The sequence below is a fragment of the Notolepis coatsorum genome, assembly GCF_963971535.1.
Source record: "Notolepis coatsorum genome assembly, chromosome: 1".
NCBI lineage: Eukaryota > Metazoa > Chordata > Actinopteri > Aulopiformes > Paralepididae > Notolepis > Notolepis coatsorum.
The window spans coordinates 173,336,664-173,356,870 of record NC_140165.1 but is presented as its reverse complement, the minus strand read 5'-3'; the positions used below and the strand labels follow the sequence as shown (position 1 = coordinate 173,356,870).

The following is a 20,207-nucleotide window of genomic DNA, read 5'->3' as shown; positions in this document are numbered from 1 at the left end:
CCTCACCATCTCCCTTCCTCGCTGTGCAGGCGCCCTGACCGACCTGTAGGAGTCGCTGTTTACAACGATCAGAATACCACCCCACCGGCTTCCCTCCCGCTGACTCTGCCAATTGAGCCAGTATGGACGACCGGCCAAGCCGGAGGCACCGCTGACAGCCGGATTCGATACCAGTGTCTTTCGCGTTGGTGAAGAGCGCTTAGTCCGCTGCGCCACCCAGCCGCCATTAAAACATCGCATTTCTATAGTAAAACCACAGGAATAATATAGTGATTCACCATTATAGTTCTATAATATTACACTACAGAAATACTATGATGAATCAATAAAGTATGTAAATATATAGTGTATAATATAAAAAAAAAAGGAATACTATAAATCACTACAATATGTCTCTGGTAAATGTCTATAGATTCAAGATTCAAGGATGTTTATTGTCATGTGCACAGTTAAACAGACAGTTTGCCGTACAATGGAAATCTTACTTTGCTAGTCCGCCCTTCACACAAAAATCACACAATACTTGAAAACAGTTTTACAATTTAAATACAAGCGAATACTAAAAATAAGGAGATATTTTTTTATAAAAATGGTATAAGATATAAACAATGCACAATTGAGTAACATATACACGTTCTGGGCCTATAGCTGTTCACAAAGCCTGGTGGCCTGTGGCTAGAAACAAGGTGTGTCAGTCTCATAGTACACTATAGTACAGGTCTGTATGAAATAAACACAGGAAACTATAAATCACTACAGTATTTCTGTGGTAAATGTTTATAGTATGTATGAAAAAGAAAAACAGGGATACAATGTGTGTGTGTGTGTCCGTGTGTGCGTCTGTGTGTGCGCACGCAAGTGTGTGTGTGTGTGTGTGAGTCTGTGTGTGTGTGTCTGTGTGTGCGTCTGTGTGTGTGCGTGTGTGTGTGCGCGTGTGTGTGCGTCTGTGTGTGTGCGCGTGTGTGTGTGTGTGTTACGACCCTGGCTCAAAGGCCCGCAACCTATATGTACACCAACACCAAAACCCTGTGCTCAAACTCAAAAAGCTACTCTATCAAGGAATTACTAGTGTAAACTAAAGTATAAGGATAGAAGACCGTGATAGCTATCTGTTAACCCACACTCCTCCAACCACAGACAGTGCATGTGTGTTACCAGGGCTGGTTTTAAAGCTGCCAGCAGGTAACCAATCAGCACCAATTAGCTAATTGGCAGCCCTCACCTGCATGCCCCGTGACACAGGAGTGATCAGGCCTGCATGCACAGTGACACAGGAGTGATCAGGCTCCTGGTACATAACACCTCCCCCACCAAACTGGTTGCCCCAGAGGCAACCACTACACAACAACCCATAAACAAAAACAAAAAAACAACTGTGACCCATTAGTTGTCAGGGCCACTACCACAACAGCGATAGCGGGTCGGCCCCTGTCGAACACGACCACCAACCGTGTTGTATGCTCCCTTTCAACAGGCCCCTCCACCGATACCGACCTGTCAAAAATAGACTGCAAACCAAAATCAATCTGAGAACTAATCTCACTGCGCTCAACAGAACAGAACACAGAAAAACAAAAACCATAGATCACTGATACCACCACCGCGCCCATATCCATCCCACCTGGCACTGGCAGTTCAGGATACTGCAAACCGTGAACATCCAGAGTAGGATGTACCGCCTCAGGTACAGCCCCACCGTCCCTGGAACATGGCAGTACGTCAGTCACAAAAACGTCTGGAACACCATCTAAAATGGCGTCACCCAAAATAACATTGTCCTGCCACTCAACAGACCAGGTCGCGAAGGCGGCTCCTGCTCCACAGGACACAGGTAACTAAGTGCATGGCAGAGAATCAGTGTGGACATGTGGATCAATGTCAGAATCATCAACTGACATACTGGGACCATCCCTGCCCACAAGTGAAACATTAGGGACAATAGAGCTACTGTGGGAAGGCTGGCAGCCTAAGTCAGGCTTAGTAGCCTCTCCAACTAGAACGGTGTCACATGAATCAACAGCACCTCTCATAGCATCCTTCCCACACTCATCCTCCAATTCGTTCGTGGCCTCAGCCACCGTACAGGCTGGGAAGACCTTGAGACACTGCGCTGCCATATCATCTCCTGCCACATGCTTCTCCGGCACGCATGTCAACTCTGGTTTCACCACCGGGCCTAACACAAAGGCACAATCAAGAGAATCATTATGCAGAGGTACATCCACAGTGTGCTTTCCAAAATTCTCAACAGGTACACATTTTAATTCAACAAAGAATGTGTCACTAAGTGTAATGTCCCAAGTCGAAGTATCAACAACATCACTTTTGTCCTTTGACATTTCCCGTGCCACAGCACACACAGGGAACACTCCTGGAATGCTGTTCATCGACTACAGCTCAGCATTCAATACCATAGTCCCCTCCAAACTCATAGCCAAGCTCAGGGACCTGGGCTTGAACTATGACCTCTGCCAGTGGGTCTTGGACTTCCTGACGGACAGACCCCAGGTGGTAAGAGCCGGCAACTGCACCTCCTCATCCATCACGCTCAACATAGGGGCCCCCCAGGGCTGTGTTCTGAGCCCCCTCCTCTACTCCCTGTACACACATGACTGCGTAGCACAGCGGAACAACAACACCATCATCAAATTTGCTGATGACACAGTAGTGGTGGGCCTGATCTCTGCCAACGACGAAAGGGCCTACCTGGAAGAGGTAGAGAACCTGTCACAGTGGTGTCAGGAGAACTGCCTCTCCCTGAACGTCAGCAAAACAAAAGAGATGATTGTGGACTTCAGGAGGTCGGGGGTCAAGGACTACAGCCCCCTCAGCATCGACGGGGCACCGGTTGAGAGAGTGAACAGTTTCAAGTACCTCGGAGCCCACATATCCGAGGACTTGACATGGACCACACACATTGACAGTGTTGTGAAGAAGGCACGACAACGCCTCTACTTCCTCAGGCGCCTAAGGAAGTTCCAAGTCAGTCAGAAGATCCTTAGGAACTTCTACTCATGTACAATAGAGAGCATCCTGACCGGCAACATCACCTCCTGGTTTGGGAATAGCACTGCACAAGACCGTAGCAGACTACAAAGAGTGACACGTTCAGCCGAACGCACAATTGGAGGGGGGCTTCCCACCCTCCAGAACATTTACAACAAGCGGTGCAAGGGGAAGGCTAAGAGAATTATTAAGGACTCGAGCCACCCGAACAACTGCCTCTTTGAACTGCTGCGGTCAGGCAAGCGATACCGGAGTCTTAAGGCGAGCACAGAAAGACTCAGAAGAAGCTTCTATCCCCAGGCCATCAGGCTGCTAAACGAACAATAATCACTATGCAACAACCATCAAATGCACACAGCACACACACCCACACGCACACACTCACTCAAACAAACAACACACTGCAGCACCCACTCTCCACACTTTAGATCACACAAACACACTTACACTTTATATTTATTGATAAAGGATTTGCACTACAACTCGTACACCTACTGTGAATTGTACCTAAATTGCACCTCGTCCCATTTCTCCATTTCTGCCTTGCACTATATAGTATTGTATATTAGTACACTGCACAGTATTGTATATTGTATGGTAACTACGTCTATTCTGCATCGAACATTGTACATATGTCTAAACTGAACACTGTGACCTCATTTTTTTTACTTCTAATTTTACTATGTTATTTTATTTCATACTTATCTTGTCTTGCACAGTCTCTGGAGCGCAACAGTAAGAAGCATTTTGTATAAAAGTATTCTGTACTTCTGTATGACAACTATTAAAGAAACTTGAAACTTGGATGTTTCTGTGCCAGCTCATTAGGGACCTCAGAAACCACAGGAATGGGAGTTACAACCGGAGTAGCCAACACTTTGTCACCAGCCAAATCATTCCCTAGAATTAAGGACACCCCCTTTATGGGAATGTGAGAACATACCCCCACAACAACATTGCCTGATACTAAGGGAGAATTGAGCATCACCTCATGCAAAGGTGCATCCACAAATCCACCCCCAAAGCCCCGAACAACGACACCGGAATGCAAAGAAGAGTTTTCTGAAAACGGCAAAACCCCCTCCAGAATGAGGGACTGAAAAGCACCGGTATCTCTCCAAATTGTTATAGCCTGTTTGGACTCTAGTGCATTAGTCAGGGAAACAAATCCATCCATCATAAACCTTGAGGAACCCTCAAGCTCTTTGTCCACACGCTTGATACTTCCCCCATCACCATCTAACGTTGGCATAGGCGTTCTGCATATGGTTTCTACCAGAGCCACGGTTCTGACATTTTTCTGCTCAAGCACCGGGCACCCAGCAACGATATGACCAGGTTCTTTACAGTAGAAACAGATAATCCCTCCTGGGAATGCACCAGCAGAACCACCCCGCCTAGGAGGTGAAGTTAACTGACCAGCAGACACAGGTTTTTGGAAACGGCCCCCCTGAACAGGACGCTTATCCCTGGACTCAACACGGTAGTCCTCCAAAAACACGGACTTGTGTGTCAACACAAACTCATCAGCGAAGACAGCAGCGTCGCCTATCTTCGATACCTTACGCTCGTTTAGATGAGTGGAAGCGGTATCAGGAACACATCTTTTAAATTCCTCTAGGAGAATCAACTGTCTAAGCTGCTCTCTTGACTCTGCTTTCTGAGAAGTGCACCACCTGTCAAACAGGTTCTCCTTCTCTCTTCCAAATTCAACATAAGACTGTCCTTCCGACCTGCGATAACCTCTAAAACGCTGACGGTAGGCCTCGGGGACTAACTCATAAGCCATCAATATGGAAGCTTTAACAAGCTCATCGTCAGCACTTTGTTCAAGGGACAGAGCAGTATAGGCTTCTTGAGCCTTACCAAGGAGAACACATTGCAGCAGCAGTGTCCAGGCCGTATCAGGCCACTTCAATGTGGTTGCCACCCTTTCAAAAAGGGGAAAATAATTTTCCACATCCTTTTCAACAAACGGAGGCACCATCCTAATATTTTTGCCCACATCAAAACCGAAACGCGACTCTGAAGGCAGAGCACCCGCCCGCAAGGCAGCATGCTTATACTCAAGCTCCTTCTGCGCACGCTCGTGCTCCAGCAACATTTGTCTCTCCTTAAACTCATGCTCTTTAAGCTCACGCTCATGCTCACGCTCCTCTCTCCTCTCTCTCTCCTTAAGCTCACGCTCCTCTCTCCTCTCCTCACGCTCTTGCTGTAGCTGCCTTTCCTTAAACTCCAACTCTCTAATCCTCCACTCACCCTCTGCACCACGTAATAGCGGAGACGCGTCAGACAAAGGAGGCTCCTCCACCCTCGCCGCAAGCACCTGCTCCCTAACGAGCAAAGCCCTCAAAGCACCCAAGGCAGTCGGTTTCAAACTCTTCTCATTGGCAGTAAGCTCCACCCTATAGTGCACAGCAAGCTCCAGAAGCTGCTCCTTGGAAAACCTTTCCAACAACTCATCAGAAGGGTGATCAACAAAATCCTTCACGGAAGCCATCCCTACTGCACCAGCACCACAACCTGTTCACTATAGAGCCACCAAAAAGCTGCCAAAAGCACCCTAGCACACACACAATCTACCTAAAGAACCACCAAAGAGCCAATCAAGAAACACTAAAGAACCACTGAAGAACCATCGAAGAACCACAAAGAATGCCAATGCCAATAATAACAACCAGAAGGGAACGCGGTGGAAATGTGAGCTCTACGGAGCGCACCTTTCTAATTTGCAAAAAAAAAAAAAACACCCTGAAATAAATATACGTGTCATACACGCAGGAGGTCAGGTGCTAACCGGTATGCTAACCAAACACTCAAAACAAACAAAATAAACACAACAAACAAAGTCAAACAGGTGCGCCTTCTAACCTGATATGACTACTTACGCTTCTACATCTAAACTGCAGTCAAAACCGGCCCACCACATGTCTACCCTAAGAAACACTAAATCAGGCCCTACCACACTACCTGTGTTTTCTGGCCCCCTAATCTACCTACCCTTAAGCTAATGCCCTGTAGACCTAACCATCTTCAACCACACCTGCTACCAGCCAAAGATCATATTTGACCATCCACCCGTCCAGTACATGATATGGTACGAGACAAGTAGATGGTGCTAATCCCTTCCCTGACTGCCCCAGTAGTATGTGGTGCACAGGAAGCTAACCAACAACCAAAAAATAATGCCCCTCTCTCTCTCTCTCTCTCTCTCTCTCTCTATCTCTCTCTCTCTCTCTCTCTCTCTCTCTCTCTCTCTCTCTCTCTCTCTCTCTCTCTCTCTCTCTCTCTTTCTCTCTCTCTCTCTCTCTCTCTCTCTCTCTCAGGCCACACCTCCCTCAGCTTCTCGGGGAACAGCTACATCAAGTACCGGGTGTCTGACTCGGGGGGGGAGACGGGCGACTTGAAGCTGACGCTGAGGATCAGAACGCTGCAGAGCCGAGGCATCATCATGTACACACACACACCTCCCTGCACCCTGCTGAAGGTACACACACACACACACACACACACACACCCCCCTGCACCCTGCTGAAGGTACACACACACACACACACACCTCCCTGCACCCTGCTGAAGGTACACACACACACACACACACACACCTCCCTGCACCCTGCTGAAGGTACACACACACACCCCCCTGCACCCTGCTGAAGGTACACACACACACACACCCCCACCCCTGCACCCTGCTGAAGGTACACACACACTCTCTTAGCTGTCCATCGTGTTCGATGATGACGCTTGCTCCAGGGATGGGGTGAGGGGGGGGTGTCGCTGGTGCCACTTCTCGTGGGCGTTGAGTCCGATCCTTGAGCCGCACACCCGTCCACAGATGGCGCAAGGGAAGCCAGATACCTGGGGGATGCCAGCCGCCCGCTGGTGTCGTTGCGTGCGCCTCTCAGATCTTCGGTCTTGGTTCGTTTGGTGTATTTGGGAAACTGCAGTGGCACAAGTGACTTGCCAGGCTGATCTGTCGAGTGCCAGAGTTTCAAGCTGCGTGATGTTTGTCCCTGGTGTCGTCCTTAAAGCGTCTCTTTTGGCCTCCTAGAAATCTCACTCACGTATGTCATACGTCTTCCACATAAAAATGCTGGATGCAGAAATGGAGCGGATGAGGACATGAGAATATTAAAATGATTACTTTTTCATACGTTATTTTTTTTGCCCATTTCAGCAGATGACCTTAACACTATGGTCGCCGATGACGTGTTTACACGTCATTCCTAGCCATGCTCATTCTGCCGAAGACGCCGTAACTCGTCTTTGATATCAATAATTCAAAAATCATATTTCTCCTCCGGAGCCATGAGATGTACTGGTGAGCTCCACTCAACTGTCTAACGGTTCAAGAGCGCCATCCGGTGGCCGATCGGCAGGGGCGCGCCAAACAGGAAGTGCTCATCCATAATCGGTCCGGGCACTCGCGATCGGTAGCCTGACTCCATCTCAACACACTGGATGATCAATCGCTCGCCCTAACTCAATAAACAACGATCAACATCCCATAATCGAAAACTGTCTACTCCACGCCGATCGTCCAACGGCGCGAGGAACATACGGTAAGATCCAGAGTTATTTTCTAACGTATTCCATATAAACTGCTCTGATGACCATATGACCCACATTAGACGAATGGTATAACGTTGCCCACAGAATTATAAACGCCCCCCCCCCCCCCCCCCCCGCCCATCCGGTCATCATCAGATGATACGTAGTAACTTCTAGAACCACGTCCAGTTGAAATTTTTTATCTCGCGCCGATTGCTATCAAACTGTATTTCATCATCAATATAATGCATTTGGAGCTATAAATCAAGTTCTGGAGAAAGCTGCAGAAAACGATAAAAACATACTTATACTTTAGACCATATTTTAGTATGAATATGTGAATGAAAAAGTTTAACGTTGCTACACCCTGAACAATACATATAGGACATTGAATGGGCCATAATAATGGCAATTTAGCAATAGAATTTAAAAAGTTATAGCCCTGCAAAGAAGGGGAACTTCTCCATAGACAAATAGAGCTGGCTAGGGATGGTAAATTATGAATTTAACCCATGGCGATCAAAGTGTTAATTACATTATTTCTCGCATGAAGGCTTCATCCAGACCCATATGTCATCCCTACCGGACTTCTAAAATATGTTTTATGAGCAATCGGTCCAGACCAATTAACAGTAGCACAGCCACGGAGAAAATGCCACTAATTCCCACCAGGAACGGGTCAGATGACCCGACAGCTTATATGCGAAATATGAGAAAAATAAACAGTGTAAACTATATAATTACCTCTGAATATAAAAATATGAGGTTTACCACAATGTAGGTTTGACTGACAAGATTTATTTTCAATTTTTTAATATATATATTTAAAAAAAAGTCATTGAGTGACAGAGCTGGAGCTCGACTGAGTGACGAGGATACATTTATTGAAAATGCCTCGGGGGCATGTTTACATTTACATTTACATTTAGTCATTTAGCTGACGCTTTTATCCAAAGCGACTTACAAGTTCTGTACGACAAGCCATCAAGAAGGGCACAACTCTATCAGCTGAGCAACAATGTTCATCAAAGTGTTGAGTGCTACAGTGTAGGTTAGTTTATTAGGACAAGTGCATGACAGTACGGTTAGTTAGGGTTAGATTTTTTTTTTTTATTGTTTTTTTTTTTTTTTTTTTTTTTTAATTCAGATAATGGTTGAAGAAGTGCGTCTTTAGTCGACGGCGAAAGATTGGACGTGATTCGGCTGTCCTAACTGGGGTGGGTAGTTCATTCCACCATTGTGGGGCAAGGACTGAGAATAGGCGACTTCTCTTTGATGACCCTCCCGGAGCTTGGATAGGAGTAGGTCTGAGGCGGCCAGAAGATGCAGAGCGTAGGGGTCTTGAGGGTGTGTAGTTAGAGACCATTGACCGGAGGTAGGCGGGAACGGTTCCCTTTGCCGCACGGTATGCTAGGTCGAGGGCCTTGAAGCGGATTCGTGCAGCAATGGGGAGCCAGTGCAGGTCCCTAAGAAGTGGGGTGACATGGGCCGACTTCGGTAGGTTTGAGATCAGGCGGGCTGCTGCGTTCTGAATGAGTTGAAGAGGCTTAGTGGCAGTGGCCGGGAGGCCAGCGAGCAGTGCATTGCAGTAGTCGAGGCGGGAGATGACTGTTGATTGGACGAGGAGTTGGGTGGCTTCTTTTGTCAGGAAGGGGCGTATCCTTCTGACGTTGCTCAGGAGGAATCGGCAGGTTCTGGTCGTCGCTGCGATGTGAGCAGAGAAGTTCAACTGATCGTCGAGGACAACACCAAGGTTCTTGGCGGTCGGGGACGCAGTCACAGCTGCATTCTCGACTGTGATTGAAAGGTCGGTTAGGGGGGAGGATTTGGCCGGCAGGTGGAGCAATTCTGTTTTGCTTAGGTTCAGTTTGAGGTGGTTGGACGTCATCCAGGCTGAGATGTCGGACAGACAGGCCGAGATCCGCTCAGAGACGTGGATATCTGAGGGAGGGAAGGAGAGGAAGAGTTGAGTATCGTCGGCATAACAATGGTAGGAGAAGCCATGAGACGTGATAATGTTACCCAGTGATTTAGTGTAGAGGGAGAAGAGAAGGGGTCCTAAAACCGAGCCCTGGGGGACACCCGTCCGCAGGGGGCGGGTGGCCGACAGGGTCCCTCTCCATGACACTTGGTAGGAGCGGTCATTGAGGTATGATGACAGCCATGTCAGCGCAGAGCCAGCCACTCCCATTCCTGCGAGGGCCGCAAGGAGGATCTGGTGGTTGACTGTGTCGAAGGCTGCAGATAGATCTAGGAGAATCAGGACAGAGGAGAGGCCTTTCGCTTTTGCTAAGTGGAGTGCCTCTGTGACCGCAATGAGGGCTGTCTCTGTGGAGTGACCAGTCCTGAAGCCTGACTGATTAGGGTCTAGGAGGTCATTCTGTAAGAGATAAGCAGTAAGTTGGTTGGATACAGCACGTTCAAGTGTTTTAGAAAGGAAGGAGAGAAGAGAGACAGGACGGTAGTTGCCTATGACGGTAGGGTTCAGGGTTGGTTTTTTTATGAGCGGCGTGACTCTGGCTTGTTTTAGGGAGGTGGGGACCACCCCCGAGTTGAGTGAGGAGTTGATGGTTGCAGTTAGGAATGGGAGGATGTCTGGTGCTATGGTCTGGAGGAGTGGGGAGGGTAGCTGGTCCAGCTGGCAAGTAGTCGGACGGTTTGACGTTACCAGTGTCAGGGTCTCTGCTTCTGTAATGGGAGAGAAAGATGACAGAGTGAAGGATGAGGTTCTCGATTCAGCATTTGGAATGGGTGGGGGTTGGGAGAAGGAGCTGCGGATGTTCTCCACTTTTTCCTCAAAGAAGATCGCAAAGTCTTCGGCAGAGAAAGATGAGGGAGGGGGGGGTGGGGGGGGAGTGAGGAGGGAGGACATGGTAGCATGCAGTTTGCGAAGATTCTTGGCAGAGGCCTCGATCCTATGGTGGAAGAAAGAAGCTTTGGCATTAGTGATGGTTTTGGAGAATGTTAACAAGAGGTTGTGATATGTGTCGATGTCAGCAGTGAGGCGTGACTTTCTATACTTCCTATCAGCTGCTCTCAGGACCTGTCTTTGTTCTCTCACTGGATCTGTCAGCCATGGACTGGGTGGGGAACGGCGGGCAGGTTTCTCAACGAGGGGACAGAGCTTGTTGAAGGAGGTTGCAAGGGCTGAAAGGAGGGTGGAGGTTGCCATCTCTGTGGAGAGAGCAGAGAAGGTGTCACTCAAAGGTAGAGCGGATAGTATGTCAGAGGAGAGGGTGGAGGGGGATAGGGAGGGTAGGTTGCGTCTGAGTGAGACTGTTTGAGTTGGGGTGAAGACCTTTCGGTTAAGCATGAGAGTTAGTGAGAAGGATATGAAGGAATGGTCAGATACATGTAGGGGAGTTACCGTGGTGTTAATGATGCTGGAGTTACGGGAAAATATGAGATCCAAGGAGTTGCCTGCTTTGTGGGTGGGAGGCATGGCAGTGGGAGTCAGGTCAAACGATTGTAGGAGGGAGACTACTATGACTGACTGAGATGAGTCAGGCAGGTTGAAGTCGCCCAGTAGAAGGAGAGGGGTACCATCTTCCGGTAAGGAGCTAAGAAGCATGTCCAGCTCATCTGTGAAGTGATCGAGTGTACCTGGAGGGCGGTAGAGTGTAACAATGGTGAGATTGAAAGGATTAGAGACAGATACTGCATGATATTCGAGAGAGGAGAGTGACAGTTCTGGGAGTGGTGTTACGTTTGTAGCCCATGAAGGAGATGTCATGAGGGCAGTGCCTCCACCCCGTCTGGAAGGTCGAGGTGTGTGAGTGAAGTTATAGTTTGTAGATAATGCTGCAGGTGTTGATGAGTTATTGGGGGTTATCATGTGACCCCTTGTCGGCTGTGCTAGTGTTAAAAGCATACATAGCACCGAATGCTGCTGGATACAGGTAGCCTATATCATGGGTATGACTTGTATTCTGCTTACAGCTTCGAAACTCCACTTATTACAATGTCAAAGCCTTTTAAATATGAGCATAACTTTCGAACGTATTACATGCTGATAGCTGTTAGAGTGTATGCGCGTTCACGCGAGGGGGGTCGTATTCTGGCAGGGAGTCCGAATTCCGGCACAACAGGGGCGTGCTCGCAGCCCCTGACCACTGGAACAGCATCCCCACGTCCATCAAATCGGCGCCCTCCATCGAGTCTTTTAAATCGAAACTCAAAACCCACCTATGCCGCCTGGCCGACTCACTCTGACTCTGGCCTTGCTTGTTGACGTGTTGTTTTGTTTCTTTGTCTGTCCGTTGGTTGTTTATATTTTGCTGTTTATTCTATACTTTAGCACTTTTCTTTGTTTTTAGCTATGCGACTTACTGTGAAGCACTTTGGTTGACAAGAGTCATGTCTAAGTATTTGATGCCATCAATAGCCTAAAAGTAAGTGGTGGTCCTGGATTAGATGGTTTAGAACCTAAGTTCCTCAAACTTGCATCCCATATTCTAATGTACCCATTATGTGATCTGTTTAATATGTCTCTCCACATTCGAAATGCCTGACATATGGAAGTGCTCTCGTATTACCCCGTTGCATAAAGGTGGAGATGCACTTGAAATGAATAATTATAGACCAATCGCAATTATTTGTTCTATTGCTAAAGTGTTTGAGAAATTGATATATAATCAGCTCTCTAAATTTCTTGACAAGTACAATATTTTATCACCTCATCAATCTGGTTTTAGGTCAAAATTCTCAACATCAACAGCTCTATTAAAGCTCACAAATTACATATTTTCTGCAACTAACGATGGTAAATTAACTGGTGCAATTTTTATCTATCTGAGCAAAGCTTTCGACTTAGTTGACCACCACCTACTTCTAGATAAACTTCACTCTGTTGGCCTATCATGCAATGCATTACTCTGGTTCAATACATACCTTCATAATAGAAAACAATGTGTTGTCATCCAAGGGTTCCAATCGGATACAATGGTCCAAGAACGTGGTGTGCCGCAAGGTTCAACCCTTGGTCCACTTCTTTTTTCAATATTTATAAATAATATACCTTCTGTTTGTTCTGATTGCAGCGTTCATCTTTATGCATACGATACAGTGTTGTATACATCCAAAAATAATGTAGCACAGATTCAATCAGCCTTACAATCTGACTTTAAGACACTCGGAAAAAACTAGGGATGTCCGATATTATCGGCCTACCGATATTATCGGCCGATATCGGCATTAAAATTTGATATCGGAAAATATCGGTATCGTTTTTGAATTTTTTTTTTTACATTTCTATAACCTTTATTTACCCAGGCAAGCAAGTAAGAACAAATTCTGATTTTATTTATTGTCAAAAGTATGCATAATGTTGTGTTAATTCCACAACAAGAGACATGTATTGTTAATTACCTGAAATTATTCAGTTTTTTGGGGGGGAAACCCTGCATATATCGGTATCGGTTGATATCGGTATCGGAAATTAAGAGTTGGACAATATCGGTATATCGGTATCGGTAAAAAAGCCAATATCGAGCATCCCTAGAAAAAACTGAAGGCAATCGAATCTAAGGCATGCGTTATCTTATGTGCCGATAATACACCTCTGCAAAAAGCTGAACGCATCAAGTATCTGGGAGTATGGCTTGACCCCGAACTCTCATTCAATTTCCATATTACCTCTACTGTTATTAAAATGAATCGCAGCATTGGAGCCCTTTATAGAGCTTAGACATTGTTTTTCCTTCACTGTTAGAAAGAAACTTGCACAACAACTTATTTTGCAAATAATGGACTATGCTGATGTTGTCTATCAAGCTGCCTCCAAAACCCATGTATCACCTCTAAATGTGGCTTACAATAGACTATGCAGATTTGTTCTTGACTGTCCGTTCACAACCCACCATTGTACTATGTATCAAACCTTAGACTGGCCTTCTCCTACTTTAAGAAGACAGAGACATTGGCTGCAATTGATCTTCAAATGTATCCATTCTGACTATCCTGCTTATCTGAAACAGTCGATGGTCCCTTTCTCTTGCACTTATCGTCTAAGACACTCTGTACAGTATTTTTTCACAGTTTCTCCATTTTCAATAGCAATGGCCAAGAAATCTTTCATGTTCAAAGCCCCTTCGGACTGGAACAATCTTCCGGTGAACATTCGATCCATATCTTCATTTTATCTCTTTAAAAATGCTCTTTGTTCTAATTTTATGGTCAGGTGTACATGCTTCCGTGGTGGGGCTCCTGCGCTGGTGAGGGGACGTGGGGCACAGCCGTCCTTTACGCGGGTGTTACGGGTTAGCTAGTTGGTTCTACTCCTATTTTTAGGCAGGGGGGGCCGATGGGTTGATTTGGGGCGCTCGTTGGGCGGGTTGATTGCTCCTCTTCTCCTGCCAGTCCTGGAGCTCAATATCTATTACATCCTGTATTCTACTCACCCTTTGAATGTGGTTATCCCAATAAAATAATTTCAATATATATGTAAATGTGCTATATGAATACACCTGATTGATTGATTGATTGATTGGTTGGTGTTGCGTGTGGTCGTCTCTCGGCCCTCAGCTGGAGGAGGGCAAGCTGTGGCTGCTCCTGGACTGTGTGGGCAGCACCAGCGGCAGCAGCAGCCCCGGCGCCCTGGGCGTCTCCGGCAGGCCCATCAACGACGGCAGCTGGCACACCGTGGCCCTGGAGCTCAACCGCAACCTCACCAGCCTGGCGCTGGACGACAGCTACGTGGAGCGCCGCCGGGGGCCGCCCCACTTCCAGCCCCTCGGGCCCGACGGGGACATCTACTTCGGTGCACAGGTGTGTGTGCGTGCGTGCGTGCATGTGTGTGTGTGTGTGTGTGTGTGTGTGTGCCTGTGTGTGTGTGTGTGTGTGTGTGTATGTGTGTGTGCCTACTTCGGTGCACAGGTGTGTGTCAGGGTGGGGTTCCCTCATTATGCTGTATGCTTCAACCTGGCTGTTAACCCTATCACTTAGGTTAACCGTCTGTAGTGTGGTAGTGAAAGGTTAACCGTCTGTAGTGTGGTAGTGAAAGGTTAACCTTCTGTAGTGTGGTAGTGAAAGGTTAACCTTCTGTAGTGTGGTAGTGAAAGGTTAACCGTCTGTAGTGTGGTAGTGAAAGGGCTAACCTTCTATAGTGTGGTAGTGAAAGGGTGAACCGTCTGTAGTGTGGTAGTGAAAGGTTAACCTTCTGTAGTGTGGTAGTGAAAGGGTTAACCATCTGTAGTGTGATAGTGAAAGGTTAACCTTCTGTAGTGTGGTAGTGAAAGGGTTAACCGTCTGTAGTGTGGTAGTGAAAGGTTAACCTTCAGTAGTGTGGTAGTGAAAGGTTAACCATCTGTAGTGTGGTAGTGAAAGGGTTAACCGTCTGGAGTGTGGTAGTGAAAGGGTTATCCCTTTGTCGTGTGGCAGTGAAAGGGTTAACCTGCTGTATTGCCACAGTGAAAGGGTTAACCCTTTGGTAGTGTGGTAGTGGAAGGGTGACGTGAGTAACAAGTTTTTCTACAACTCAAGTTCAGACCTATGTTACTCTATTTCATTAGCACCAAAAGTGATCTTTCTTTGTTGTATCAGACACTTCAGAATGTTATCTTTCAAAAGAGACCAGGCTTATGCATGTGCTATAAGTATAAAGTATAGTATTTTGGTTTGCAAAAAAGGTATGCAGTCCTCGAAAACAAAAATGGCCACTTTTTGGGGCACCTGTTAAGAGGTTAAAGGTACTGTAAGTTAGGGCTGGGCGATATAACGATAACGATAAATATCGCGATATATTTTAATAATCGATATCGATATCGATATCGATATCGATATTTTAAAACTGCCCTGTTGCAGGTAAAAAAAAAAAAAAAAAACGTTTTTTTTTTACCTGCAACAGGGCAGTTTTAAAACCAGAGACAGTGGACAGACTTGTCTTTCTTGCCTGCAACTTAAAGTAATGGCTTTGCTTGTCCAAATGACAATACTGACCAAATTGAGATTTCTTTTTCTCTTGTCCATTTATATTGTTTGCTTTCTAATTTAAAATACAGTTTGAAACTGTCTGTACACAGTAGGCTATGTGTGCTAGCAGAACTAGACTCCAGTCACGAGTCACAGTGCACATGTGCGGTGGTTTGTCCGCCAAAAAAGCGCCAAAAGATCGAAAATAAACTAGCAGAGCCAGAACTGTTCAACTCCCCTGGAGCCACAGCCAGCAGAGAAGCCGGTTTACTTTAGCTTTTAAACCAGCTGCAGCCTGAGAACTGGAGTGTGAGGGGATGTAACACTAAAGATGGCGGCAATGACAAAGAATTGCTGCAAAATAAACATACATCTGTTGCTAAAAAAAAATTAAAAATAAAAAAAAAATGTATATACTTATAACAATTCGATAATTATCGATATCGAGAAATAAAATAAAATTATCATATCGTTATCGCGATATGATTTTTTTCCATATCGCCCAGCCCTACTGTAAGTGATATTCTTTTGTCGATTTAGTATTTGTTGTTTAGTCTCGCCACTCAGTTATAGCCTCATGAATTGGCGTGAGCTTTTTCTAAACAAAAACAAGCTAATGTTAGTGCTAGCTGGTTAGACTTATGTAAGCTATTTAACGTGTTCTATGTTATTTATTATTGATGCTGACGTTATTAGGTGGAGTTGCAGGCCGTGCGCCTGTGACACCGTTGTTGTGTTGTGGAGTGGAAAGAGGAAGAAAACCGTTATGTTGATGATCAGATATAAATTATCCCGTGATTTTATTTTACTATAGTTTGAAAGTATAGGCGGAATATTCCTCGGTTACATTGGTGGTCAGCGATGGGATTGTTTCCTGTTTGTGTCCCCTGCTCTCAGTCCGCTGCCCCAGCAGGTCACAGCGTACAAGAAGTCGCCCGCCACCACCGACTTGTAGAACATCCTCAACATCCTTGTACAGACATTGAAGGATCTCAGCCTTCTGAGGAAGTAGAGTCGGCTCTGGCCCTTCTTGCCTCAGCGTGTTTAGACCCATTCAGTTTATTGTCAATGTGTACTCCGAGGTAGTTGTAATTTTGTACTTTTACTTTGGGTATTTGTACTTTTAATACTTAAGTACATTCTAACACCAGATACTTTTGATACAAAGTCACTTTTAGGTTAGATATCTTTATGTTTATTCAAGTATGGCTTTCAAGTACTTTATACACCACTTAGCTGTGGATGAATACATTCCAAACTATAAACATGCCAAAGTGTTTGCACTTCCCATCACCACGGCCATTTAAAGTAGCCTTTTGGTCGACAGCGAGACACAAGCATTGCAAACTTGTGATCTAATGTTGTCTTGTCTAGAGGTGGTTAGTGGAGACAAGGCTGCCACTGTGAAGCTCTTGGCACGCGATAGCCTTGTCATCGACAAACCGCTACGATGGATACGTGGGCTAATGAGCATACAATGTACTCAAAAAATTGCGGGTTCAAATCTAGCTTGTGACCTTTGTCACATGTCATGTACTCCCTTTGACAGTGGAACATCATCCAACTCTGCATAGGAGAATGCGTCTGAAAAGTGACGCTGGCCGTATAAGGGTGAATGGAGGGGTGAATGGAGAAAGAGAGGATGAGGAGGAGTGCGTGGTGGATGGAGAGGGGGATGAAGAGGAGTGTGTGGTGAACGTGAGGGGAAAAGGAGTGGGAGTGAAGTACGCTCGTGCTGTGACTGACAGTGTTTGCATAACAACTTTTCCCATGCTTGCATAGGAAAACATGAAATGTTTTCAATATATATATATATTTTACCCTGGTGTTTACATTTCTGTGAAAATTGTTCTCACTATGCACTGTACAATCGTGAGAGAAACCTCAGATGCTCACAAATTTAAATAAAGGTTTAAATTAAATGAAAATTAGATGTCCTACCCTCTTTTTCCCAGGATTCATTATTATTATTATTATTATTATTATTATTATTATTATTATTATTATTATTATTATTATTATTATTATTATTATTATTATTATTATTATTATTATTATTATTATTATTATTATTATTATTATTATTATTATTATTATTTATTATTATTATTATTATTATTATTATTATTATTATTATTATTATTATTATTATTATTATTATTATTATTATTATTATTATTATTATTACCATTTTCCTTTTTCCTCCTTTTCCCTTTTTTATAATATTTCCTTTTTAACTTTTACATAAGCATTGTAACAGTAGTAATATGACAACCACCACCACAGGGCAGACAAGACAGACAGGACTCACAGGACAGGACAGTGTTGCATGGTGGGGGGGGAGAACTGTATTTGCTGTTGGTGTGTCGGGTCTGTTTTGATTTTCATTAATCTTATTGTAGTTAGCCTCTTCTAATTTGCGCATATCCTTGGTGATAATCACTCCCAGGTAGGTCATTGATTCAGCTTCCCAGTTCAGTTTGTAGTCTTTCCTCATTCCACTACTGGGTGAGAAGTTGTAAGTGAGAATCTGGGGTTTCGCGACATTCAGCTTGTATCCATCCATCCATACTCATTTAGTATGGTCATTAACTTGTGGAAGGTCAAATTTGGGTTCTGGAGGTATATTATAATATCATCCGCGAAAAGGCCTATCCTGGGTTCCCCCTTGCTATTCTAACACCCTTAATTTCTTTACTTTCTCTAATGGCTTGGGCTAATGGTTCTACGAAAATCGTGAAGAGGGCGGGGCTTGCACAACATCCCTGGCGCGTCCCTCTGAACAGTTTGAATCTGTCCGACAAGCTACCGTTAATCTTTACTCTGGCATTTGGATTGTCGTATAGAGCTCTTATACAGCTGATGGATTGCTTCGTCGAATCCAAATCTTTCCAAAACCCTAAACAGGAAGGACCACCTGACGCTGTCGAAGGCCTTTTCCGCATCCAAGCTCACTAGGGCTGCCGGGAGTTGTTGTTTTCCCACCTGTTCTATCACATGCAAAGTGCGCCTAACATTGTCCTGTGTCTGTCTGCCTATTATGAACCCTGTCTGGTCCTCGTGAATCAGGTCAGGGAGGATGTCCTAGTCAGTATAGATGTGAACAGCTTGTAATCCCCATTTAACATCGATATGGGATGATATGATTCGCAATACTCCTTATTCTTCCCTTCTTTTGGTATAACTGCTATCACCGCCTCTTTCCAGGACGGGGGGGCTTCTGCCTTTTCAAGTGTCCAGTTAAAAGAGTCTAACATTACTGGGGCCAGGTTTTCTTTAAAGATTTTGTACCACTCGTTTGGAAATCCGTCGCTCCCTGGTGTTTTGTTTGCTTTGAGTCTTCCTATGGCTATATCTAGTTCTTCAAGGCTTTATTCTCTATTTTCCTTATACTCGGGAGATCCAGGGATGCTAAAAATTTTACAATTTTCTCCTCGTCTTCCATCTCGGGTTGTGAGTACAACTTTTCATAGTATTCCTTGAATATACGTTGAATTTCTTCAGGTTCATAAATCGCTTCTCCTGTTTGGGGTTCCCTGATCTTGTGAATAAAGTGTCTACTCTGCTGGGCCCTGAGTCGTTTAGCTAAGATCTTGGTTGCCCTCTGGCCTGATTCATAGAAGGTTTGTTTTGTGTATCTTAGATTCTTCTCCAGCTCTCCCTTTCCCCTCTCCTCAAGCTGTGATTTTATCCCCTTCATCTGTTCCCTGTCACCCCCCCCCCCCCCTCCCCTCCCTACACCTGTTGCTCGAGTTTTCTCAAGTCTCTCTGTAATTGATCATATTTCATCCGCCTATACTTATTCAAGTGTGCAGTCTTTGAGATTAGGTATCCCCTCATAATTGCCTTGATTGTGTCCCATAGGATGGTCGGTTTCACTCGGCTGTCCACATTATTTTTAATAGATTCGGTTATCTCCCTCCTGACCTGATTCACGAGTTCCTCCCCATTCAGAATCCCCAAGTTCAGCCTCCAGAGTGTGTCTCGTTTTCTGTCGTTCAAGTATATGGTCAGATATACCATATTGTGATCTGAGATATCTGCCGTTCCTATCGAGCAGCTCTCCACCCTGTGTCTCTCTCTCTTATCTATTAAAAAGAAGTCTAGCCCAGAGTGTACCTTGTGCGTCGCAGAGTAATGAGTATAGTCCCTTTATCCTGCATTTAGGTTTCTCCATACCTCCATCATTCCCGCATCACTAATCAAGATATTCAAGTCCTTTGATCTCTGAGAGTTGTGTCTGGATTTACTTGTTGTGTCTAGTGAATAATTCAATATAGTATTCCAGTCCCCTGCACATATCAGTATCCCTTCCGCCTCAGAGGCTATTGTGTCAAATAAGAGTCTGAAAAATATTCTGTCGCTCTCGGGAGGGGTGTATGTGTTCACTAGTGTTATCATTACGTTATCTATTTTACATGTAACTATCGAGTACCTCCCTTCTCTATCCTTTTTCTCTTTTATCAGTTCAAAATTGAGAGAGTTCGAAATCAGGGTTGCCACCCCTCTCTTCCTATTATTTTTTGCAAGAACTAGAAAATGTATTTCGAACTTTTTCAACTTTTCATGCTCTATTTTTGACATGTGTGTTTCTTGCAGGAAGTTCACTTGTGTCTTCTCTCTTCTGATTTTTGTCATAATTCTACTTCTCTTACTGGGTTGCTAAGACCGTTGACGTTCAAAGACGCCATTTTCAAGTTATGGCTTCCCGACATCCCTTTTCCAGTTCTTGCATACAT

General features: G+C 45.1%; 1 protein-coding gene across 1 annotated transcript in view; it reads left to right on the top strand.

Moving 5' to 3' along the window:
- LOC311223464 (protocadherin Fat 3-like) overlaps nt 1–20,207 on the top strand; it is a gene marked incomplete at both ends in the record, with an annotated part of 130,417 nt that overhangs the window by 83,356 nt on the left and 26,854 nt on the right. Inside the window, 2 exons of the mRNA XM_084308251.1 lie at nt 6,333–6,493; nt 14,083–14,325. Coding sequence (XP_084164377.1) covers nt 6,333–6,493; nt 14,083–14,325 — 404 coding nt within the window. The remainder of the gene's footprint in view (nt 1–6,332; nt 6,494–14,082; nt 14,326–20,207) is intronic.